General features: G+C 35.0%; 2 protein-coding genes and 5 non-coding genes across 7 annotated transcripts; 6 read left to right on the top strand and 1 right to left on the bottom strand.

The window, feature by feature from the left end:
• The first annotated feature begins 860 nt into the window (after positions 1 to 860).
• On the top strand, positions 861 to 931 carry TRNAG-GCC (transfer RNA glycine (anticodon GCC)). The gene has a single exon. It is a non-coding gene; the product is annotated as a tRNA-Gly (tRNA).
• Positions 932 to 938: 7 nt separating this feature from the next.
• On the top strand, positions 939 to 1,025 carry LOC132268058 (small nucleolar RNA snoR114). Its single transcript, XR_009469199.1, has one exon. It is a non-coding gene; the product is annotated as a small nucleolar RNA snoR114 (small nucleolar RNA).
• Positions 1,026 to 2,394: 1,369 nt separating this feature from the next.
• LOC132268056 (small nucleolar RNA snoR114) lies at positions 2,395 to 2,481 on the top strand. The gene has a single exon (XR_009469197.1). It is a non-coding gene; the product is annotated as a small nucleolar RNA snoR114 (small nucleolar RNA).
• A 4,377-nt stretch (positions 2,482 to 6,858) lies between these two features.
• Positions 6,859 to 6,929, top strand: TRNAG-GCC (transfer RNA glycine (anticodon GCC)). Its single transcript has one exon. It is a non-coding gene; the product is annotated as a tRNA-Gly (tRNA).
• A 7-nt stretch (positions 6,930 to 6,936) lies between these two features.
• Positions 6,937 to 7,023, top strand: LOC132268057 (small nucleolar RNA snoR114). The gene has a single exon (XR_009469198.1). It is a non-coding gene; the product is annotated as a small nucleolar RNA snoR114 (small nucleolar RNA).
• Positions 7,024 to 8,683: 1,660 nt separating this feature from the next.
• Positions 8,684 to 11,511, top strand: LOC132266697 (uncharacterized). The gene is made up of 4 exons (XM_059767665.1): positions 8,684 to 9,598; positions 10,754 to 10,843; positions 10,978 to 11,045; positions 11,209 to 11,511. Exons 1-4 carry the CDS (start codon positions 8,933 to 8,935, stop codon positions 11,342 to 11,344), a joined length of 960 nt encoding a protein of 319 aa, XP_059623648.1. The 5' UTR covers positions 8,684 to 8,932; the 3' UTR covers positions 11,345 to 11,511.
• A 106-nt stretch (positions 11,512 to 11,617) lies between these two features.
• Positions 11,618 to 25,280, bottom strand: LOC132266696 (sugar transporter ERD6-like 6). Its single transcript, XM_059767663.1, has 18 exons — positions 24,910 to 25,280; positions 24,318 to 24,380; positions 24,136 to 24,225; positions 23,962 to 24,021; positions 23,579 to 23,644; positions 23,424 to 23,489; positions 23,243 to 23,318; positions 20,829 to 20,893; positions 20,651 to 20,743; positions 20,392 to 20,472; positions 20,177 to 20,261; positions 13,240 to 13,286; positions 13,096 to 13,158; positions 12,953 to 13,012; positions 12,714 to 12,773; positions 12,472 to 12,531; positions 11,864 to 11,978; positions 11,618 to 11,769 (listed from the first exon to the last, which is right to left on the bottom strand). Exons 1-18 carry the CDS (start codon positions 25,114 to 25,116, stop codon positions 11,657 to 11,659), a joined length of 1,470 nt encoding a protein of 489 aa, XP_059623646.1. The 5' UTR covers positions 25,117 to 25,280; the 3' UTR covers positions 11,618 to 11,656.
• Between the last annotated feature and the right edge of the window lie 821 nt (positions 25,281 to 26,101).

The following is a 26,101-nucleotide window of genomic DNA, read 5'->3' as shown; positions in this document are numbered from 1 at the left end:
TTTTTTTTTAATCTGCCAAAAGTAAAAGGCTATAATTTTTTTTTTTAATTACTAAGAGCATCTCCAATACTAAAATTTATTTTTGCATGCCAAATCTATATTTTGACAGGTGTTATAGTGCCAAAATGCTACATTTTAGCAATTTTGTTCTAATGGTACATTTAACGCAAAATGTTATTTTTTAACACAACCACTATTCTTTTTTAACTACCATTCCCACCATTCATATTTGCATCAATAATATTAATATTAAGCACATTCCAAGTCAAGTTGTTGACATTAAAATGAAACTAAAATTAAACCTAATTAAAAAGAAGTACAAATCTAAAATATCTGGTCAAAAAAGGACAAAAAAAAAAAAAAAAAAACAAATTTTTTATAATTTTTTTACCACTATTAGTGAATTAATTTTTTTATATAATTTTTTTTTTCGGAAATTTATATATATTATTTATATAATATACATATAGAGATGCGAGTGGGTAATTACTGGTGAGAAACGACACCATTTTGAAAAATGAGAGATTTGCCAAAAAAATTTGGCAGCTGCTATATATGAGAAAAAATTTGAGAATCTCAAATTTTAAGAGCTTAAATAAGAGCCCATTGGAGAGGTCCATTTTTACCCAACTCTCATATTTTGAATTTGAAATGCCCAAATGAGAGAACATTGAAATTGCTCTAACGTACTGCTACTACCATTATTGGACAAAAATCTATCACATAGAATAAGAGTGGTAATGCGACACTCATTTTAAGAAATTGTATGACTTAGATTAATGGAAGTGGAATTTGGAAAACAAAATACTAATGATTGACTATTAGATATAAGTGCCCTTTGGTTATCAGCCAAACAACAAGCACCAGTGGTCTAGTGGTAGAATAGTACCCTGCCACGGTACAGACCCGGGTTCGATTCCCGGCTGGTGCATTCACAAGAACAGTGATGAGGTGTATGCGTTCACTGTGAGGATTGGGTTCCTCACAAATCTCCGATTCCGGAAGAAAACTGCGCATCTGAGTTCTTTCTTTTTCCTTTTTTAAATTTTTTTTTTTTTGTCCCTTTGAAAAAGAAATAAGAATAAACTTAGATTAAAATAAATTCTACGGTTATTAGCAAACATTATCAAAGCTATACATTTTTTGAAAATTTATTTTTATGCTATACATTTTTTGAAAATTTATTTTTAAAGTGATTCTTGATAAACATCACCATTCAAAACTTGCACCTGAAACAATTCAACTTAAATATTACTATTCACATATATATATGTATATATATATATATTCTCAAGTGTATAAAATAACATAAGAGTAATTTAATGAATAAAAAAAGTGTCATAACAAGTACTATCATTTTGAATTGAAAAATGATTTTTACACTGAATTTAAACAATGAATTGTTATAATTATTGATCTTAATTGGTTATCTATGTAATAAATGGGGGTAGGCCATTTACTTACTTGTATTTTACATTTATCACTTCTCTTGTGAATTTGTGTCCTCCAACAGTATATCCCTTTATTTTTTAGTAAATAAATCACATGTACTACTCATTTAATATTTATCTCAATTTTAAATGCTATTAGTAGAGAGTAAAAACACTTAAACTCCGAACACTCTAATAATGCTTCTTGTTTGTAGTTACTAGTTTCGCTACATTTACTTTAAAATTTCACCATAAATTTTTACCATTTTGAATTTGGAACAATTTAAATGGTGAACTTCATTATTTTTAATAATTTTCACACCATAACTTTATCATTTTTAAAATTTTAAATGATGAATTTTATTATTTCTATCATTATAGTAATAAAATTCAAAGTTGAAAGTGATGTAACTTGTAACAACGTAAATGTGATGTGTGAATATATATATAGTTTTTTAATCCAAAGTTCTTGCAATAATATTTTAATTTCCATGTTGATTTATATATCCCGGATACGAAATTTTCTTTTAAAGTAAAAGAAAAAAAAAGTTATACCATTGCCATGAGTGTTACTCCAAGTCAAATAATTATTCTCATTTCTCAACGCGTATTGTTCTCAAATTCCGTACAGAATTATTAAAAATCTTACCTGGAAACTTAATTTGTTGTGAATATTGTGACTTTGGTCAAGTTGAAAAAAAAAAAAAAAAATTTGTGTGCTACTACCATTAATATCAGGTTAAAACTTTTTATCCAAGCCCTATTAACAAAAAAACAAAAATAATTATTCAAACCTATTCAATAATCGTGTTGGGTTTAAATTAGGTTGACCTTTGATTACTAGATTCCGAGTTAGCACATTAAATCCTTGTTCATTTGCAAAACAAGCAACACTGGTCGAGTGATAGATTATTACCTTAACCCGGTGCAGGACCGAGTTCGATTCCTGGCTGGTGTATTTGAAGAGCCGTGAAGATAAATCTGCGTTCCATGTGATGATTGGGTTTGTCACAACCTTCCGATTCGTGAAGAAAGCTGCGCATCTGAGCTCTTCGTTTTTTTATTTTTTTAATTTTTTTTTATATTATTATATATATACAAACTCGTAACTATATACATTTTAATATATATCTCTTTATTTTTCAATAGATAAATCACATATAGACTAGTGACTAGTCAATTAATATTTATCTCAATCCTTAATATTATGGGTAGAGTAAAAACACTCAAACTCGATCCAAATCCTCTGGATAACTTTTTCGTGCTGTTTGTAGGTTCATCACATTTACTTTAAAATTTCGTCACCATAAATTGTACCATTTTGAATTTGAACGATTTAATGGTGAATTTCATTATTTTTATGAATTTTCACACCATAAATGTCACCCTTTTAAAAATTTTAAGGTTCCGTTTATTGGACGTAAAATATTTTTTAGAAAATATTTTTTTTATTTTCTGATATTTGGTTGTCGTAAAATATTTACGAAGAATAAAATATATTAAAATTTAATAAAAATAACTTATCCATCAATTTTTAGCAAGTTATTTTACATAATGTGTTTGATGGATTCGACTTCAACCTCTAGACCTTTGTCAAAACAAAATAAAAATAAAAACATATTTCACATTTATTTCAAAAAGAATATTTTGTGTCGAAACAAACGGAACCTAAATGCTGAATTTTATTATTTTTATAGTCCAAAAAAACAAGTGAAAATTTACTCTTAGTAATGAAATCCAACGTTGACAGTGCTTATTGGGTTCTTTATTCAAATTTAAGACGCAAGAATAGGTTAAACGTGAAAGTGAAAAATGAACACATGAATGCAGAGACAAAATATTTCTTGTAAATCTCCTTGGTTGGCCTAGTGGAAAAGGCTTGGGACTTGGAGTCTTATTAAGTTTCAGGCTTCAAGTTCGATTTTCATTAGGTGCCAGTAATTTTTTGGAGTCACGACCGAAGACATAATTCGAGTTTTAACCGGTGAATCGAGGTATCCGAAAAAACAAAAAAAATTCCTTGTATCCACTGCCACCAACTCCACCACACACACATCAGTGATCCGTCTAAGAGGGGGCAGTGCCGGTTGATCAAAAACTCAACAACATTTGCAATATATATATATATATATAAAGTCATCAATTGACCAAATACATAAACAAAAGAATCAGACAACAAACAAAGATTTCGTGCAAGAAAAACCAAAATCAAGAAGAAATATCGCGAATAAAAGTGTTGCACGCAGTAGAGTACAATCACTAGTTCGTACGTACGATCATGTTACACACGAGTCATTGTGATAGTCCAATATTGTACAATACATTGTAGTTTAGTTATTTCACTGGTTCTGGGCTCATCTAATGGAGATGCCCAGTGGATGAGTTCCCCGTCCTTTGAGGAGCCCAATCGCCATTCCCCCTTCCCTTCTGACTCCTAACCCCACTAACATTGTCAGGCCCGGAGAAGATTTCCTTTTTTACCGTAGCAAGAAAGTTGCACACCTTTCTTTTCTTTCCTATATTTTTAAATTTTTTATTATTGTCTCTAAGAAATATTGAACTCTCGACCTTTTTCATTATAATGTATAGGAAATATGACTAAATTAAGGGCTTTGATTTAAAGAGGATTAGATTGTTGTTTAAATAATAAAAATAAAAATAAAACATTTGTATGAGTAGTAGTCAAAAAATTGCAATGAGTAAAAATATGTTAGGTGTTTGGTGATATATTATAATAAATACTTTTTTATAATTAAATTATTTTAAATTCATTTTGTAATAATATTTTAAAAACATTTTTATTATGGCAATCTTGTGAATGTAATATCATGTAACAGGATGTTACCATATTTGATAATAGCAACTTTAGTAAGGAATGAACATAATTATTTTTATAAAAAATAAAAAGGACATAATTGACTAATGAAAAATAAATTTCACTGTTTGAACCAGCGGGAAGTGTGCCGATGAGGACGTCGGGCCTCCTAGGGGGGTGGATTGTGGTAATCTTGTGGGCGAGTGTGCCTTGGGCGAGTGCAAGAGATATTGACAGACTATTATAGTAAGCGAGCTACAGGTGCATAGTTCACATTACCTGGATAAGAAAAATGTGAAGTGCTTATATGTGATGGTGTTATTTTCAAATGGTATGAGGCCTTTAGGGGTAAAGTTCAAGAGTAAAATCGTGCAGGCTTAGGACCAAAAACGACAATATCATAACATGTGGTGGAGTAGGTCGTTACAGGTAACCTCGTAGTAGGTGTGCAACTTGGGTTGGGTAACCCGAACCAAACCAGAGCATAGCCTGATTTTTCTTGGGCTTGATCAATTATTTTTACAATTAGAGTTGGACTTGGGTTAAAAAAACCTCAACCCGAACTTAATTAGGGTTGTACATGGGTTGAGGTGCTAGCAATGCGAGCCAACCCTAACCCGACTTCTAATATTATTTTTATATATATATATATTTTAAATACATTTTATATAATATTCAAATTATGATAACCTTTTACCTTTTTAACTTTGTTTAAATATTTACTAAACGTTAACCATTTGGAGAATTAATTTTCTAATTATTTGTTTATATTTTATTAAAATTTTGTATTTTTTTTCAATTATTTGCTTTTAGGAGTAATTTAATATGAAATTAACTCAAATTCACATTAAAAATTAATCATATAAACCGAATTAACTAGACTTTTTAACAAAGGTAGGATATGTCATTTCGATTCCATAAGTCTAAATCATGTTTTTAGGTTAAGCGCAGACCCTAATGCTTGGACACTCTCACCAATCTCACGTACAAGTCATTCTTGCACTCTCCGATGTTCACTACACCCTTAAAAGAATTTTAACACCATATGTGTCGTGGAACAATGTAGTATGACACCCATATTATGAAGATTGTTCATTTGTTATTTTCATGTATACAAAATGTATTAGGTACGCTCATGGTCTTTCTTTTGTAACCTATTCTTTTGAATGACCAAGTGTGACCTAGAAATGTTGGACCGTTCAATTGCACCAAGTCTTGACAGCCCACACCAGGCGGGCCTTCACTTATACATTCTCCATTTCGGTCTTGACCCTGTTTCCAAATTCGAGACAGCCTATTGAACCTCTGACTTTCTATTGCCACACTTCGCTAGGGCTTCCATTTAGTCCTTTCCACTTTAGGTCCCGAACCCTGTCTCCAAATGAGAGACAGCCCGTCGGATCTTTGCTCGGACCAAATAAGGTCTCACAACTCGTCACAAGTATGATAAAAGATGTATAAACATCAAACAATGGCTATTACAAATTATTATAATGTAAATATTGTTTAAAGTATAAAACAATACAAAGTACTAAACAATTTTTGCAGTTTGTGTACTCAAAATGGAATGCAACTTCAATACAAACCCGGTACAAGGTCTTATTTGACCAACTAACCCGATTAGGAATGGTAGTCGTGTGAAACAACCGACTCGGTTAGGAACAGCAGGCGTGCGGGACTGACCGAGACAAGTCCCACACGACTGCTGACAAAACATATGCCACCGTTAGCATCTGCTTTGGCTGGCCACCGAGGGCCTTGCTTAAAAAAACAAAAAATGCAACCAATCAATCCTTCTCTATATTTACATTTTGTTTGTATAAATAAAAAAGGTCAGCTAAATTTTGGCCGCTTAGGAATTTGTTTTAAAATATAGTTCGTTCATGTATGTGTGTGTGTGTATATATATATATATATGGCCACTTACGAATTTGTTTGAAGTATAAAAATAGTGACTTCTTGGCCGGTTTTGGATTCTCAAACGGCTGAGAGATGTCAGAATTTTAAAAATAAATATTTCTTATGGACACCCCCAAAAAAAAAAGAAAAGAAGAAGAAGACAAAGAATGAACTATTCTTGCAAAGTAAAAGGCTAGAATTTTCTTTTTAATTAATAACAAATACTGTGATTTTAGGAGCTCCTTTAATCCTTGAATGGAGGTTTGATATTTTTAATTTGGCTTTTCATCACCCTTAAGTTGCAAGTGAGATCTTTTTTGTTTTTAATTTGTTGTCAATGCTGTGATTATGGAAAAAAAACTTTGTGTTTGTTGAACCATACAACACGCACATTTAATCATTTATTATCGACGTGTATAACATATACGATTACATATATTACACGAACGGTCTGAATGCATTCGTTGCACGGTGCAACAGAAACAAATAAACTTTTCTCGTAATTTTAGTCTATGAAAAAATTGGACCGAAGAATTGACGGGATTGAGGAGCGGAAGTGTGTGAAGGACACCCATCTAAAAATGAAATTGTACAGTACGTAGTATGACTTAGGTTAATCGAAGCCCAATATTTCAAACTTATTCAGCAATGGTGTTCAGTTTAACTATTTTAAATTATACTTCTTCATATTTGTTATATTTAACCCAGCAACAAGCACCAGTGGTCTAGTGGTAGAATAGTACCCTGCCACGGTACAGACCCGGGTTCGATTCCCGGCTGGTGCATTCACAAGAACAGTGATGAGATATTTGCGTTCAATGTGATGATTGGGTTCTTCACAAACTTCCGATTCCGGAAGAAAACTGCGCATCTGAGTTCTTTTTTTTTTATTTCTTTTTTTTAAAAAAGAAATAAAGAATAAACTTTAGATTAAAATAAATCACGTCTCCAAAAAAGAAATAAAAAAAAAACTTTAGATTAAAATAAATCACGTCTCCAACTAATTTAATATTTATCTCAACTCTAAGTGTATTGGTAGAAAGTAAAAACACTTAAACTTAGAACACATAATCCCTCCAATAACTATTTATCATTGTTTGTAATTTCAACACCATAAACTTTTACCATTTAGAATTTGAACAATTTAAATGGTGCACTTCATTATTTTTATGAATTTTCACACCATCAAGTTCATCATTTTTAAAATTTTAAATGATGAATATAATCAAACTCTGTGCTTATTGGGTTCTTTAAGAGACGAGAGTTGGGTGAAATTTACCTTGTCAAGGCTTGAGTAGAAGAATTGCACACATCAATGCATTGACAAAACACATTCCTCGTACCCACTGCCACCAACTCCACCACACACACAGTCACACACATCTGAGTCTTCTGAGAGTAGGCAGTTTTGTTGATCAAAACTCACCCACTTTGTAATATATATATATATATAGAAAGTCATCAATTAACCAAATACATAAACAATAGAATCAGACAACAAACAAGGATTTCGTGCAAGAAAAAGCAGAATCAAGAACAAAAACCTTCAAATGTTTGGTTTATTAAAATACCAATATTATGTACTATTCCATTAGAGAGGAGAATATTTCCTCTTTTTTCTTTATTTTTACAATGACAAGAAAATCACACACTTATTATTATCATTTTTTGGGGGTCTCTAACGGAATCACAATTTATTTTTGTTCTTCATTATTATTATTATTATTATTATTATTATTATTATTTTTTGGTCTCTAGGGAAATGTAAGCTCTCGACCTTTTATTTTAGAAGATAAAGAAAATATTACTAGATTACAGCTTTAGAAAAGAAGAAAATACTGCAATTTTGCAGTAAAATAGACAAACTCATTTCTTTTGCCCAATTCGATTCCAAAATAGTGTCATTTGTACAAAGTGAATGCTCAAATTCATGTCATCACAATTACAAATCCAAGTAAAAAAAAAAAAAATACTCCTCTTATAAAAAAAGAAGAAGCAAATTTACTTTAAAACGTGTTGATTGAATTAATAATTCAACTATATATAACTTTTTTATATCAAGAGTTTCTCCACTAAAGATGTGTTCATTTGTATGGAATTGGAACTTTAAAATTAGTGAAATTTGAAAAAAAAATTGTTCAATTTTATTAGTTGGTTTTCTCAAATTCTAATTCCAAGACTCCAATTCTATGCAACCGAACACACCCTATTGTAAAGGACTTGTAAATCTTATCATATGGTACCAAAAAAGGATCATAATTCAAGATGAATTCTACCTACTAAAAAAAAAAAAAGTCCCATTTACTAAAACAAAAATAGAGCATGTCATTCTGATTTAATAAGTCTTAACCATGTTCTTAGGGAACTAATAAGCTTTCAAATTTGTTTTACATTGATCACCTAATGCAGAGGGTTAAGAAAACTTCTTTCTTTTTTTTTTCTTTCTTTTTGTAAAATTGACACATTTACTTGGATGCTAGGTTGTGATTGATTAGCATCGTATAAGACAACTCTCTAATGTGTGTTGTCACTCGTCTCTCCCCCCACCCCAAAAAAAAAAAAAATTTAAACCTATATAATGAAATCAACAGATCGAATCATCAAGGGCTGGACAATCATGACAGTTAACAACCCAACACCAATCCTATCTTCCCTCTTACCTATAAAATTACTCTATCCTTCAGTGCATGCCTCAATCCACGCACAACACATATAGAGAGAAAACACTCTGTTCTTGAGTGCAGGCCTCAAGCCACACACACAAATAGAAACACACACATACACAAAGATGGTGAACTTAGTAGCAGCACAGAAGCCATTAATGCATGTACTGATGAAGATGGCTGGGGTCACACCCCACACAGTAGAAATCAATCCAGGCACAGTCATGAACATTTGGGTCCCCAATGAAACCATAAAAAAAACCCCAAAAAGCAAAGACGACACCACAACTACCACCACCACCACCACCAAACCAAACAAACCTGTCGTTGTTCTCATCCATGGCTTTGCAGCCGAAGGCATTGTGACATGGCAGTTCCAGGTCGGCTCCCTGACCAAAAACTACGCCGTCTACGTGCCCGACCTCCTCTTTTTCGGAGGTTCAATCACCGACAGCCTGGACCGGTCACCAGCTTTCCAGGCCGAGTGCTTAATGAAGGGACTGAGGAAGCTGGGGGTTGAGAGGTGTACTTTGGTCGGGTTCAGCTATGGTGGAATGGTGGCTTTCAAGATGGCTGAGTTGTATCCGGACTTGGTTCGATCCCTTGTGGTGTCTGGTTCGATTTTGGCCATGACTGACTCGATCAGCAGTGAGACTCTTCATGGTCTCGGGTTCTCCTCTTCTTCAGAGCTGTTGTTGCCCAACTCCGTGAAGGGTCTCAAGGCACTTCTCTCTGTTGCTGCTCACAAAAAGCTCTGGTTCCCCGATCGGCTTCACAAGGATTTTCTCGAGGTTTGTTAACCATTATATGAGCCTCTCTCTTTCCATGATTTTCAAGTTTCAGATACTGTAGCTAGGTTTCCTTAGTATAAAGGTAAAATTAAAGTTGCTCTATTGTGACTTGAAAGTCATTCAAAAACATTAAAACAGCTTTTCCGTAAGCCAAGCTAAGACTACGAACATCTAACTATTCCCGGGCATTTAGCAATAGCTAGGTTTCCCAAACCCAGCTTAAAAATTAGCAGATTTCTATATTAACGAGGCCATTTTCATTTATCTAAGGAATAACTTGAGCGACTTTTCAATCCTAAAGTTGAGCTTGGATCAAACTACGTTGTTTCAAATGATAATGATCAAGTTTGACTCATTTATCTCACAAGTGGATCTTAAGCAAGCCTATGATCAAGCCAATCACCTTCAAATTAAGTATGTAGGTCACCTTGTCTTATGGTCCTATTTAATCTCCACTTATAAACTTACATATATAATATGTGCGCGCGCGTATTGATAGCCTGGACAGCTGGACCAAATTGGTACCACCACTTAAAATAAACAATGTGTACTTTAATTTGTGTGGCAACTAAACCTAACTAAATCTAACTAAACCTAACTAAATCTGACTACTATCTATGTCAAAAAGCAATCAGATTTGGACCTGACCAAAAGTGGTTCGCAAGTTGCATCTGCAACTTTGATGCCACCTAACACTACAGCATTTATTGTCTAAGTCACCTAGGAATAGGAGGAAGATCCTTTTAAAAATGTAGGATCAGAGTGTTAATGGAGAGCTATTCTTGTTACAAAGCCCTTGTGACAAAATGCATTACCAACATTGCCGAATCCAGATTCTCTCCTGTCCACAGCACGGTGCCAGGCACAGAAGATGGTGGAGATCACCTCATATGAGGTAGGTTCCACGCTGTCTGTGGGGACCACACCCCATATGGGGTGATCTACATCCTTCCCCTATGCACAGCACCATGTTGTGCACATGCTAATAACCTCTCTCTTGGAGTAGTCTATTAGACAAGAAAGAGAAAAGTAAAATGTATACACTTAAAAACAGGACAGTATAACCATAACTCTTCACCATCATCACCAAATTTTTCTCCGACAATATCAGACCAAAACTTCAAGAGCTGATCTGATATCAACTACTAATGGCAGGTAATGTTCAACAACAGAAAGGAGAGGGGTGAACTACTAGAAGGTTTGATAGTTACCAACAAAGATCCCACCATCCCAAATTTTCAACAGGTAATCAGCATTTTGTATAAGAAGCAAGACAACCTAATATCCTCTGTTAAGTTTCTTTTTCGTCAACCTTCTCAACAAAATGATCTACAAAATGATTTACCTTTGCTCAACTTCTTGATGTGCTTTTCGTATAGAGAATACACCTTCTATGGGGGGAGAATGATCAGATTTTCAAGATGGAGCTTGCCCAAAATATGAAAGAGTAAGTCTACTGAGACATTCAAGCCATAGGCCATGTTTTTCATCTATTGATCATCAAATAAAATTGCTCACTTGTTATACTTAAACACCAAAATGGTCCCGAAGTGGGTAGTGTTGAAATTCATGGTAATTTATAATGAAAGATTTACTTGATGCAATGACAGGCAACTAGGAGATGAAACAACACTCCAAGGCATAGAGAAAGCAGGTCACCTGGTTCAACTCGAACGTCCCTGTGTCTACAACAGATGTCTCAAGCAGTTCCTTGCTTCCCTGCACACAGATGAACCCCAAAAGTAGCAAATTCATCCTACATTTTTCATTATTTACGCACATTATCTGTAGCATTGTTTGGAATTAGTAGAAACATAGGGGTTTATTATTTATGGTTAAAAGTTGCTCGTGTCTTGTATGGAGGTGAAAATATTGTGAAGATGAACTGAATGGATCACCTTTTATTTTCTTTACATTCCTTTTTACTTGCATTTACAACATAAAGCAACCTTGAATATCACAAATGTGGGTTGACATGGGAGCAACTACACCTGCACAATGCTGGCAAATGATATTTACTTGAAAGCTAGATAGTGATATATATGTTATTCAACAACGTCATCTGAAGGACCACTGGATTTCCTCTAGAGTTCTTCCTTTGGTTTCAGGGACCCATAGTGTCACAAATACAATAGTAAAGGCTGTAACTACGGTGTAAATGGTGAAGGTCCCTGTTAGAGAAGTACCATTAAGTCAGTATAACTTAATCACATAATCATTCGCGTGCACACACAAATAAAGGACGGAGAGAGTGAAAGAGAGAACCTCCACTGCTCCAGTGCAAAAGTAAGTTCGCTGTCATTGTAACAATCCATGATGTTAGCCAATTTACCAATGTTGCTGTGCTGCCAGCAAGGCTTTTGATATCGACCGGAAGTATCTGAGATGACCAACTCAAAATGTAAGAGCAGTAGAAGAAAGTAGTGTTTCATGCCAACTATTTCAATGAAATAGAGAAGTGAATTGACACTAAGACAATCCTGCACTCGATGAAATCTAGAGGTTCAAGTTATATGGAAAACCATTCAAGTAAGCATACGTATAAAATCAGTCTGATGTATATATTTGAGCAAGTAATTCAAATGTTCCTTTCTGAGTCACAAAAGATTTTCAAGACGCTGGCGAGTAAATGGTCAGATGGAGGCTATAGGAAGCGAACGGGAAAAAGGTACACAAAAGAGAAGGGAAAAGAAAGAACATCTATGGTGAATTGACTACCCCAGATGAGGGAACGACTGGTGAAGTGTGGCAGAAGTGAAACCGGGACTTTCAGATCTAATTGTTTGCCATACAAAGCCTCAGGTCTGATGTCCCAGAAACAATTATAAAGGTCTACTTTTGTATGTTAAGTGATAAATTTAATCTTGGCATACCTCAGACATTATAATCCAAGGAATACCTCCCATTCCCAAAGCATAGGCAATCACAAGAGCCTGGGAGAAAATAGTTAATAAACAGGCTCAGTAACATCCTTTATAGCTTAAAGTTGCACCCACAATCACATATAATATATATATATATATATATATATATAGAGAGAGAGAGAGAGAGAGAGAGAGAGAGAGAGATGAAAAGGAAAAGAAGAAATAGAAGATTATATAGAAATAATGCATACCACAAGTCCAACAAGTGACAGTATTCCCAAAATGCCATGAGAACTTTCAGAGACAAAACCCTGCTTTCAGTGAAAAAGAAAAATTAAAATTAAAATGAAGACAACAAACAAAAAAATGTCGAGAGGAGTCCTGATGTAGATGAAGAAATTTAGAAGTCTTGGAGCAGATAGTCAAGAATTTTATATAAATAAATAAAATACTAAAATAGAAAACCTGGACAGACTAAATCATTACGAACCTCTAAATAAAATGCAACTGCAACAAGGAGGAAACTACCAGTCATTATGGATGAAGACACCTGTAAAAAATGATGGTAGATTTAAAATATTGTTTATATTAGCAGATAATGAAATCTCAAGTGACACGTTGGCTCAAACGCACTATAAGAAGAATCCTGCGACCAGCTTTGTCCATCAACCACGTAGTAACTCCAGTGACAATAACCTGCATCAATGAAGGCTCTGATACGTGATCAGAATATTTTGTGCACGAATAATCACATTGTATGTAATGGTTCATATTTACCTGAATAGCCCCGAGTCCAAATGTTGCAGCATTACTAGATGAAACTCCTATACAAATTTGAGAGAGCAAAAGAACCATCAGACTCAAATAGTGAAACAAAAGCCACTTCTTAATTAAAGGAAAGACAGTTTAAAATCCAACATTGATAAACAAAGAGAGGGCGAGCCTTGGCGCAAGGTAAGGTTGAGGTCACAAGTTCGAAACAAGGAAACAGCCTCTCCGCATGCGGAGGTAAGGCTGCGTGCATCTAACCCTCCCCAGACCCCACAATGGCGGGAGCCTTGTGCATTGAGTTTGCCCTTTTTTAATTGATAAACAAAGAGTTCATACATGGAAGGAAAAAGTAAATATGTAATAGGCGAACCATCAAACTCATATATCAAAACATAAGCTATTCATCAAGGAGATCTTGACACTTGATTATGTAATCAATCCAGAAGAATCAATGCATAAACAAGTATAGACGTCATCATATAATGAGCTTTATTAAGACAATCCAAACTTCCAACATAGATAGCAACAAAGTTGAGAATCAAAAGGAGACATCAGAAAAGTTACTTAGTAAGAAGAGAATAGCAGATGATAAAGTGACATCTTACTGCACTAAGAGCTGTTCTGGAAAAAGGCTGAAGGGAGTGGAGTACTATATTACTCTTTTGCAAAATGACAAAGGCAAACTCACTAAAGGTGATGTGGCAGCAACATTCATTAAAAGGTCATAATTTAGTATTTCCTCGAGCTGGGAAGGTGTAGGTATCATAAACACTTACTCAATGTGAATATACGACACTGTCTGAGAAAAGGGGACATTCAGCGTCACATAAAAAAGGAGGTCAATAGTTCCAATCCCAGAATCTAGTATAATGTGGATGGCACATCAAAATTACTTCCCGAGGTTATGTTAAAGACTCAACATCCTAGGCTCAAAGCATATGGCACATAAGGCACACCCCTTGTGCAATGAGACCCATTGTATCTCTTAGATGTGCATCTTAAATGAGGGTGCATTGCTGGAGAAGCCCCGCTAATAAAGAATCTTATCAACCTGACTGAGAAAAATCATGGGCATTGTCCAGCTAATCCAATTCAAAAAATTAGTATAATGTATTGCAAGTTACAGAATCTTCCTCAGGATCATTTCATGTTGAATTCCAACGAGGTATAGTTCTTGCCAGTTCTAGACTCCACTTTTAAATCACCTACAGCTGCTCTCAACATCAATGATATCGTTCTTCACAACTTGCAACTCTCCACAGTTGATAACCTGCTCCTCACAAACTCATCACCGTGGGCAAGCACTCCAGTGGAGTAGATAATATGAGAAGTTGATCGCAGCTGATTCATGTGTTTAAGATTTCAAAACCTCCATCATCATCATCCTTGACTTAATCCCGTATGAACAGGGGCGGCCACATGGATTCTCTTTTTCCACTCTTGTCATCTTAGACCGTTTCACTTATTAGATTTAATTTTAAAAAATCATTTCTTATTACTTCATTTCATATTGATTTTGGTCGACCTCTTTGTCTCTTACCTTCTATATAAATCAATCTTCATTTTCTCACTGGTGCATCTCCTATTTTGTGTTGAATATGTTCATACCACCTAAGTCTACTTTCTACTATTTTCACACTAATTGGTGTCACTCCTAATGTCTCTCCTTTGGTTATTAACCTTATCTCTTCTAGTCACTACTAACATCTATCTTAGCATTCACATTTTTGTCACATGAACAAGTTGTTCTTGTTTCTTTTCTAAGAACCAACACTCTGCTTGATATAAGATAGCCAGTCTAATGACTGTGTCTTTTACCTTAAACCTCTTATAGTAATGGACTGAACAAATCTGAAATCAAAGTTTTATTTAGAATAGATAATTGGCTGGTTGAGTTTTACTTAGAATAGAAAAGCTCGTAAAAATTCAATCTTGAAAAAGCTCGATCAGTCCACTTGGTTCAATTGGTCTTAAGTTTTTGGTCATCCTTGGATTGGCCCACAACTTTGGTTTGATTGATCTGTGACTCTCTTCTCCATCAGCCAAACATAAACTCTATGCATTGAGGAGCTATCGCTTCACAATGCTCTTTACATACCAGGTCTCATTGGATAAACCGACCCTTGCCTCGATCAGCCGAGCAGCAACATGTTCAATTTCAAACTCATTAAAAATTTAAAACATGTTCAATTAATAATCAATTTATTATACGGATCCCCTAGGTCATATGTAGATCCACTATTCCTATTTATCATGGTACATATTTCTCCAAATCCTAATCACTTACCATACTAAAAGTTTGTAATGATACATTTTTAAGAATCCATCGATACTCAGAATTTGTCTTCAATCTATAATCTGATATAATCCTCAAACTATAATCTGAAGAAGAAGAGGAGGAAATTGTTTACTTGGGCAGCAACTTGAGCAGAGATGGCATCAATCTTACTTCTTCACGCCAAAGTATCATCTAACCTAAGACGTATGGCTTGAGCTATGTCCAAGTCAAGCTCAAGGCTTTTAGTATGATTTGAGCGAGAACAAGCCCAAACCTATGAGTGTAGTAATTCTTTCCACTGGTAACAAAGGTATGGAAAATTTTAAGGAAAAATTCCTAGCTTATTAGGAACTTTAACACAAATATTCACAATGTTGAATGCTTTTCCTCACACATGGTCCCTGCTGCTTCAGTTCCATCCATATTTGTGTTTCATTTGGTTTCTTTAGTTCTTTTGTAAGCATGTTATTCTTTTCGGTATTCTAAGTTCCCTTGTTTGTGGGGATGACTTCAAGAAGGTTTTGTTTTCCTCTATCTTTTTGCACACACAGAGACATACATACATGTATGTCCATATACATACACACATTTATTTGTGTATTTTATATAATATTTTGTGAGCTCTTAGATCTTAGTTGCAACAACCTCCAATGTGATAGGAGATGCTGCCATCAAGAACTGTGAGTCTGAACTTCTATTTTTAGAGGTTGTAAGACACATGATTTTCTCGTGAAAAAACCACAATACATTCTCTAGAGAACAGTTTGTAGTCTAGGTAAACAAGAACACAAGGCAATACATTTTCTTAGAAGTTCATTAAAAAGTGCTCAAAAGGAGAGCGCATCTTGACTACCCAAAGGCCAAGAAGGCCACTATAACTTCAGGCTATCTACAAAAACAACAAAATCCTCTGACAATTTACAATTTCTCCCTTGTACCCAAAAGAATAAAGATCTAAGGACAGAGAACTTGAGCGCCCAAATAGGGGCCTCCTCACCATCAAAGGACCTCCTATTTCTTTCTCTCCTTAACCCCACCATAAGCAAAGGTGCGCAACCCTCCAAGCATCTTGAGCTTGACCTCCAACAGAACACCTTCACCAAGCTTCAAGCATGCTCTTCGTGGAACTCGGCATAACCCAATGAATACCAAAAAGAGATAAAATCATGGACAATCCATCCCTCACTAATGGACAATGTAAAAGAAGATAATCAGCTGAATCCACATCCCTTCTACATATACAACATCAATTAACGATGATCTCACACCTCTCTGCCTCAACTTATCAATCGTCAATATCCTCTCCAAAGCTACCGTCCAACCAAAAAGAAGCCACCCTTGGGGGAGCTTTGGTACGCCACACTACCTTCCAAGGAAAGACTAAGCCCCGAAAAATCAGAAGTCTCTAATAAAAGTACCGCACCTCGGATCTCCCACAGCCAGCCGATGTAGCAACTCCAAAAGGCAGTACATTTTAAAGTACCCTAAGAAAGTTCCTACACAGAACCCTTTTTTGTTTAAAGAAAAGTTATCATCAAAATAACTCTTCTCATGCAAAACATTTAACTCCCATATTGATTGTCTAGATTATAGAAATCCTTGTTATAAGAATCCTATTGATGTTTTAATTTAGGCACTTCCCATATACCCTCAGACCTTTACAGCTTTTAAAAGTTTCAGCTTCCACTCATTCTGGCTCTATCTTTTTCGAAGTCCCCAATTTCAACATGTTGTTACATTCATATTTATATATGTAATAGATCTTACTTTGACTTAAACATAAAATGAGCACAAAGGAAGAGCTGAAACAAAAACTGTAATATCAGTTTAGTTTCACCCGAGAGATCTACCATGGTGTCAGTATTTGCAACTAATCACTTCTTTTGGCTAAATGGGCGGAATTGTAAATCTGTGGTGGATTTTGTCGATAGCTTGAAATTACAGTTGGCCGTCAGAGCTTTTTGAGTTTTTTCTTGGGAGCACTCCCCTCTTGAGTGCCTTTAATGAAAAAAATAAAAGAAGCACCTTAGCATGATCTCTATTGACTTTCAATTCGTTCCCTATAGGAAGAACAACTGACAGACAAGAAAGTGAATTTTCAATTCTCGCAAACTTACACCAAATATCAGTTTTTAACAACTAAGGATTAGGTTCTACAATGTACCCTATTTGCAAATGAAATTTATCTAATTGATAAAACTAAAAAAGGGATAAGGCTAAATTAGAGATATGGAGTCAGTTTTATATCAATTGGGTTAAAGACAAAAGAACTATAGCTGAATATATAGAATCTAATTCTAGTAAAACTAGAAATCTATGCAAGGGATATAGTGAATATTGAGGGTAAAAGATACCAAAAGGAAAACAATTTTGTTATGTAGAATTAAAAACAAGATGGGTGAAATGAATACTTCTGGCATATTGTATGATCAATATATATACTGTTATGACAAACGAAACGAATCCAAGTTCAACCAAGAATCACGACAGAAAATTAAAAACGCCACACAAAGAACACAGATTTATACGTGGCTCGGCAACAGCCTATGTCCACGGTTGGGATCTGGCGAAAGTTTTCACTATATGTAAAATCGGAGATTACAAGTTTTCAGCCCCTCACTCTGTTTCTGTATGAATTTCAAAGTCTCTCTCTTACACCACTCCAAATCCTAAGCGCCCTTATATATTGGGCTACAAGAGACTAATTAGGGTCCACGACCCATGAGCAAAAAACGGGTCAAAATGATTGGGCCCACACAAAGCTCATCCAACGGGTGGTCGGACCCAGCACCAAATTCGGGCCACAATATCACAAAAGTCTATAAATATAATTGTTTCAGTACTTATACGGTTATACCAAGACGAAAGGGCAATGTGAGGTCTATAAATATAAGTGTTTCGGTATAAATAACAAAAGGGCCATGTGAATTAGCGGATGGGGCACTTGGCTTTTGAGAGTTGTAATGGTTAGAATCTCTCCAGCACATTTCATTTTGTTTAAGAATAATAATAATTTGTTGTACCACAGATCCGGCAAAAACGGTTGGTTCGATGGAATGGGCCAATTCGGTTGTGAATTAAGGGCCTCACTGATATACCGGTGAGACTTGGTATCGGGACCCAAAAATTCGCTGCGAACCGGCGAGTTCGCTGAACCATGATAATGAGATAGAATAGTGTTAACTTGATAATTACACCAAAGAGTAGTGTTAACTTGATACCTAATTTACAATAATGTTATATGAAATAACAAAAGACATCCAAGAAGACATTTCATTGTACATGTTATTTGCAGATGATATAATTTTATTAGATACCTCTAAAGAAGCCTTAGCAACAAAATTAGGGGTGGACAAAATGAAGGCAAGCTAGTTGTATCCTATGCAACAAACATATATCAAATACATTAAAAGAAAATTCTTTAGGGCGAATATTAAGCCAGGTATATTGTATGGCCCAAAGTCTTGGGTATTGAAAAAGAAGCAAGAGCAAATGAGAATGCTACAATGGATGAAAGGAGGAACTAGATGAGATGAGATAAATAATGAGCGTGTGAGGAGAAACTAGGAATGGTGCCTGCTAATGATAAAATTCGACAAGTAGATTTAGGCAGTATTGTTGTATACAACGTAGACCCGAAAATGCTCCAGTTAGAAGAAAAAGAGTTCTTTTCCTATAATTAAGAGACCGGGGCCAACCAAAATTTACATGGGATGAAGTAATTAAAAATGACTTAAAAAATTACATCTAAGAGGAGACATGGACATGCGTGTAGAATATGTGTCATGTACACGTATCTAAATTGAACACCTAGATCCAATTATGATGACTGAAGAAGAAGATTTACTCCAATTTAATATCCTAGAAGAGTTCCCTACTTATGAAAGGGCTAGAGGCTCCCGCCAATGCAAGGTCTGGGAAGGGTCAGATGTATACAGCCTTACCCCCGCATGGGAGAGGCTGTTTCTGTGATTCGAACCCGTGACCTCCGGTTTCCTACTTATGAGATAGGTGGAATCTCTATTTAACCATATTCCATTAAGTTTCATTTAATTTAAATTATTATTGGGTATTTTAAAAATAATAGTATGCTTCCTCATTTATGCAGTGCATTATGTTTTTAAGTATGCTAAACGTGTCGTCGTACCCGTATCCAAATTTTGGACACATTTGAAGCCGAGTACCCATAACCTAAAATTCGTGACTAGGGATGTCCGACACTTGACAATTACTCACATCTGATAGTCCCCATATCCTATGCAGATGTTGTGTGGAACAGCACATCTAGTTTTCGCAATAGTCTAATTCTTAAATCCTGGGACATGAGGGTACAGATGATGAAGTTTCAAAATTTTCTTCTTCCGCGCCTTGCAGTGATATAACTATCCAAATGACTTGGATCATGTGAAAAAAAAGAAAAGCAAAGTATTCTGCGGAACACCGACTGAACTATTGAGTGTGTTCACCTGTTGATTTGTAGTATGTTAACACACGATGTACATGTCTTGCACAACATGTCCTCCATAACACATATCTATGATATCAATCTTATGCAAGATCAGACATGGAAATTAGACATTTCAAAATAATCATGTAACAAAAGAAGAAAACCAAAGCTTCAATGAATGCTAAAAATGAAATTTGAAGTGAAAAGAGTGCTTCTACCAGCAGATTCAAAAATGTTGCTGGAATAGAATAAAACAGCATTGATACCACTGAGTTGTTGGAGGAAGAGTAATCCAATTCCTACCTGCAGAATATATATTATTGGCACAACACTGATAAAAAAGAAAAAGAAGTTCTGGTGTTCTTGAACTTTCAAGGACATTTAAACTTAAATTGAAGAAATGAAAACCAGAATTTCAAACAAAGAATTGTACCATCAAGGGATACCAATATCTTTTTCTCTTAAGATCAGAAAACCGAATGGTAGCTTTTTTTCTTGCTGATGCCACAGATCTCTGCAGAAAGTGCATTTATAGGAAGTCATGGTAACAAAATGAAGAGTCTAAAGAGACAAATGACATCTGGAATTTCAGCATTCAGAAATGGTTGGTAACTCAGTTGAGAAAATGAAAACTGTTGGGAAGAATATGGTTGAATTGCAATAAATACACTGGTAACATTTTAAATCAATACCTTGATCTCATTCACTTCAGTGGAAATGTCCGTATCATATCCCCTTAAAAGTTGCAAAGAGGCTTCAAAATCTTCTGTCATTCCCATTTTAGCCTAGAGACATCATTATAAATGATGAAAAAATTTCGGCATAAAAAAGAACTAATCAAACCCCATATGATATTAAGCTATGACTTACCAACCAACGAGGAGATTCTGGTATGAAAAATAGACCAGGTATCAACACTGTGCACGGCAAAATTCCTGCAAATGGGGTGTATCAGTCCCATGTTTCTGACTATCAATTTACCCATTAAATATGTTATGTTCAATCAATTCGGTGCTACATAACACGATAAACAATCTATTACATCAAAGAACCTTATGGTCAAAAAACAAGTAACAACTGTATAGGCCCAATATATCCTTAAGGAATGTACTACTTCGTCAGCAAAGCTTAGGTTAATTGATCAAACGTGGAAGGCATTTTAATCCTAAAGAAAAATCAACCAAAGACTCATTACTGTCAGTCTGTCATCATCCTTGCTTTGATCCTGATTGAATCCGGTCGACCACAGATCTTTCCTTCCACTCTTTTATATTACAATAATATGCAATTAAATTTAGCTCACATCACATGTGACTTATATCGTTAGTAGGTTTGCTGCATGATCCACGGAGTCAAGACATAGACCAAATTAGTGTATTATGGATCTTCATGTAAGACAAAATTAATGCAGCTAAGAAAAGAGAAATTACCTTCTTGACCTAATTAATGCAACTAAGACAATTAATGCAGCTAAGTATTTCATTAGAAAACACATTGTCAAATGCTTCACATCTTGGGGTTGGTTGTCAAAGTAGGCCACCTCAAAGCATATTTGGTAAAATAAAAATAAACTCAATTTTAAACATAGGTTATACATGAATCCATGGAACATGAAAAATCTGCATATCCTTCACAATAACTGTATAAAATTTCCCAAACCGACAAACTTAGAATAAGCCTCCCTGACTAAGTAGGACAACTATATTCAGATAGTTTAAACAGAAATGTAATCCAGTATAATTTCTTGCTAGGTAGTGCAGTTCAAATCACAACATGGCCAACAGATCCAAGAGATTTTTGTTCATTGTGTTTCTCCAATTTGAGTTTTGCTCACATCCCGAATGAATTCAAGAACATATTCGAAGAAATTCTGACCACTATTCTTATACGATATCTTATAAAAATCATAATTAGATTATAGATTAGAAGTTCATTCCATACCGGACCAGACCGGAATAGGGGTTCACATACCCAATGAATTGGAGGCAACTATAGCTTCTAACATTCACCAGGAGCTATAATAACATTCATTTCAATGAGCACAAGCAGCGTAACAAGGGTTCATACTTTGTCTCTTCTTACCAACTACTACATGTTGACCCTAACCGTCCCACAATGGAAGGAAAAAGAAGTGAAAAAAAGGCTTGCAAACTTATGAGTCAAATATGATGGATTCTCAGTATCGTGAAAATAACATTTAGTTTGATGGCTTAATTAAGAAAAACTATAAAGATGCTTATTGACTGTGAAAGATTATAATGGTGAGCCCATAATAACTGATCATATTGGTGGGTAAATGCAGCAGCATAAAAATATGTAGAATGTATTATACTTCTCCCGAGAGCAATTATATGACTAATTTAAGAAGAGGTAAAATCTTGGTGCAATGGCAAAATGGGGATGTCAAGCGCGAGAACACAAGTTTAAATCTTCAATCCTGAGAAGAGTCACTTTGAGATATAATGCCATGGTACATGGAAAATATAGGCAAATCTTTGGCAAGTGCAAAGCCATGGTCAATGAAGTGAATTTGACTGCTTCATTCAATTGAAATTTGCTCCAATGCTTTAGCCAAACAGGGCCATGACATCAGAGAAGGAGTGTGTGGGAATTCCGTAACCAGAAAAAAAATTAAGCATGTGCTAGTTGATTTGCATAATTGCTCACCGCCAAGAGAGTGTCAAACATAATGTCTTTAATGGACCACAAAGAAAAGGAAGGGATTGGACAATAGCTTGACTAGAAGACAATATCATTCAAGGTCTCAAAAATAAGTACTTGTCTGTTTTACACATAAATAAATAAATAAAAGTTTTTGTTCAAATATCAAATAAATAAATTAAGAGAAGATGCAAGGTTTTACTTACTTTTAATATATAATATCATTCTTGTGGTAGGGTCTCATGTTTACTTTCAAAAATTTAGTTCCAAAATCAAAATATTATTTCTAGAATAAGAGTGAGACTAGTCCAATAATTGTACCTATATCAAGCCAACCCCATTAGGATCTCATTCCATTAACAAATTAACAATTAAGAAGTATCATTATAAATATAAAAAAAATAGAGCAACTTGTTTTTTCCTTACAGGTCAATGAAGTGAAATATTACGAATTATTTCATCATCATTTGCCATATAACCAATAAAGCATGCATGAAAGAACACATATGTCGTGACATAAACCATAGAGCCGCTCAAAATGTTTGGAGATTTTTGCTGCTCTAATAACATTGGACAGTCCCCTTTACACTGAAAATTTTATCAAAACATGATACATGGCTTACCTAAAACAGCTAGCACTCTCCAGTTAAGGAAAATCCCCAGCAAATACGCTAGCATTAATCCAATCATAACCGCTAGCTACATGAGGGAAAAGATAATGGTTGTAGCAATTTGATTTAAACATTCAATCAGGATCTTAACTAAAGCATGTCTCTGGATTTGGAAAAAATACACACAACTAACCTGGTTGACGGATCCAAGGCTGCCTCTCATGTTTTGAGGTGCTATCTCAGCTATATATACAGGCACCTGAGTACAACCACCACCAACACTATCATTGATGTTCTTATCACAATTCAAAATGGGATGATCAAAGAACCTTCACAATTAAAGCTCACCGTGTAAGAAATTATGCCCACACCAAACCCTTCCAACAGCCTTCCCATACAGAGAAATGCCGAATCCTAAACAAAAGAACCCACGTTTATCTATTTACCTTATAAGAAGCTTTCAAGTGACATGTTACTAAAAACGAACCCGGATCCTCTCCTATGTTGCATCCCGTGCCATTACATTTCTTAAGAAACAACTCACATCACTTATGCAACAATTTTACCAACAATAACAACTTTTTTATGTATCCGTTGCACTACAATGTAGTGTGTTGCACTAACAATCTACATGAAGCACAGGACCAAGGCACATGATTGACTCCACACGAGGGGATCCAGACTCACTAAAGAACACTAATCAAATAAAAAAATTCCTGGTAGTTGCTTACTTTAGCAAATGAAATGATGAGCCAGCCTATTATGTTAGGGATTGAAGCAATCATTAAGGACTGCAATTCAACAAAACAAATACATTCTATCACAAATAGCAATTAGCAATGCAGAAACTATAGAACAAAAATCCAAGGAATTGAATCGATCATTCATTCGTGTCTTAATCATACCCCTTTTCGCCCAATGTGCTCTGCAATCTGCCCACTGGCAATTGCACCAACCATCGCGCCCACATTCATTAAAGATCCAAATATCGAGAACTGTCCGCACAAACTTGCATTAAAAATCAACATTAAAACCTACCTCTACATATTTATACACACATATAACACATAAATAAAAGCTGTTGAACCTCTTTGATGGAAAGTCCAAGATCTTTGATGATTCCAGATTGCGTAGGAGACGAATAACCACACTGCAAAAAAATTATATACATTTATAGAGCTACATAAATACATAAATGTGTGTGGGATAGAGAAATGGGTTGATTACAGTGAAGCTTCACTGATATATATATATATATATATATATATATATATATATATTGCTGCATAAATACATAAATGTGTGTGCATATATAAATATATAGAGAGGAAATTGAAATATATTACATATATAGTGTTAGGCTTCACCGTAATCACCCCATTTCTCCATCCCTTAATACATTTCAATTTCCTCTCTCCCTCTCTCTCTATATATATGCAAAATATGCATATATATACATATATATATAGAGAGTGTGGAAATTGAAATGTATTAAGGATGAAGCACGGGGGGTGATTACGGTGAAGCCGAACACTGAAACATTATATCTGCATAAATACATAAATATGTGTGCATATATACATAACATACACATATATATATTTATAGAGAGAGAGAGTGGAAATTGAAATGAATTGAGGGAGGGAGGGAGGGAGGGAGAAAAGGGGGTGATTACGTACGGTGAAGCCGAACTGGATAGGGCCCAAGGCGACGACGAGGACGCAGAAGAGGACGGAGACGGAGCTGTCGCGGATGATTTGGGCGGAGGAGCCCATAATGCTCGATTGTCTAGACCCCATCCGGTACCAGCTTCCGGTGTGCAGTAATGGCTTCCTCAGCCCATCGTCGGAGCTATCGTCTCGGGTAATGGCGGTACTGGAAGCCATTACGACGACCTCGTCCTTGTCGTGTCTTCTTCAAGACAATGAACGATAAATACACACACATTTCGTGTTTATTTATATATATGTGTGTGTGTTTGTGTGCCTGAGCTGGGTTGGCGAAACAGACGGACAAGCAAATAACTGGAATGTTTTCCGGTTAATAGGGTCGGTGGTGCTGACGAGGATGGGTTATAAAAGAAGAAGAATGGTCTTGTTGACGTGTCATGGGCCCACCGGTCCATCCATTGATTTTCATTTGTTTAACGATTCGTTTGGATAAACATATGAAAAACAAAATTAAAAAAAAAAATGATAAGAATAATCTTTATTTATGTTTGGATAAATTGTGAGAGGGAAAATGAGGTATTCTTGTTTGAAAGAAAATAAAGGTTAAAAATTAAATTACTATCATAATTTTTTTATAAAATATTATAAGATGGTAGTTTTGGTATTATGAAAATACTACTCACTCATTATTCTTTCTCTGTAAATATTCTCATTTTTGAAATAATAGCAGATGAAGTATTTAGAGGGATAACTATCTAAATTCTTTCTTTTTTCATCGGATGGATGGATTTTGAATGATTTAGAGAGAAAATAAAAGGAATGATAGTGTATATTGTGTTTGGATGAGAGGAATTGGGTAGAAAAGAAAGGATTTTGAGGAATAACTATCTCTCCAAATACATCATATTGTACCCCTTTAAAATTGACAAGATTTAGAGGAATTTGGACGGAAAGGAAGCTAATGACAAAAGTAGTCTTCACCATATTGTTCACCTTCTCTTCTGTTTTTCCTTACTCCACTTCTGTATATTCCATCACACCACAGCATCCACTACTGGGCTATGTTACGGTCTGGATGAGAAAAAGGTCGATCAAATAATCCCGATCCCGTGTCAGAGTTAGAATCATGTTCGTATTCATAATACACACACACACGTAAATTCATACATAAATACATACATACATACATATATATATATAT

The sequence above is a fragment of the Cornus florida genome, unplaced genomic scaffold (assembly GCF_030987335.1).
Source record: "Cornus florida cultivar Cherokee Brave unplaced genomic scaffold, ASM3098733v1 CherokeeBrave_3.0.0_Hap2_Chr07, whole genome shotgun sequence".
In the NCBI taxonomy this organism is placed as follows: domain Eukaryota; kingdom Viridiplantae; phylum Streptophyta; class Magnoliopsida; order Cornales; family Cornaceae; genus Cornus; species Cornus florida.
The sequence above is the reverse complement of the archived record's forward strand: the minus strand, read 5'-3'. Positions and strand labels throughout refer to the sequence as shown.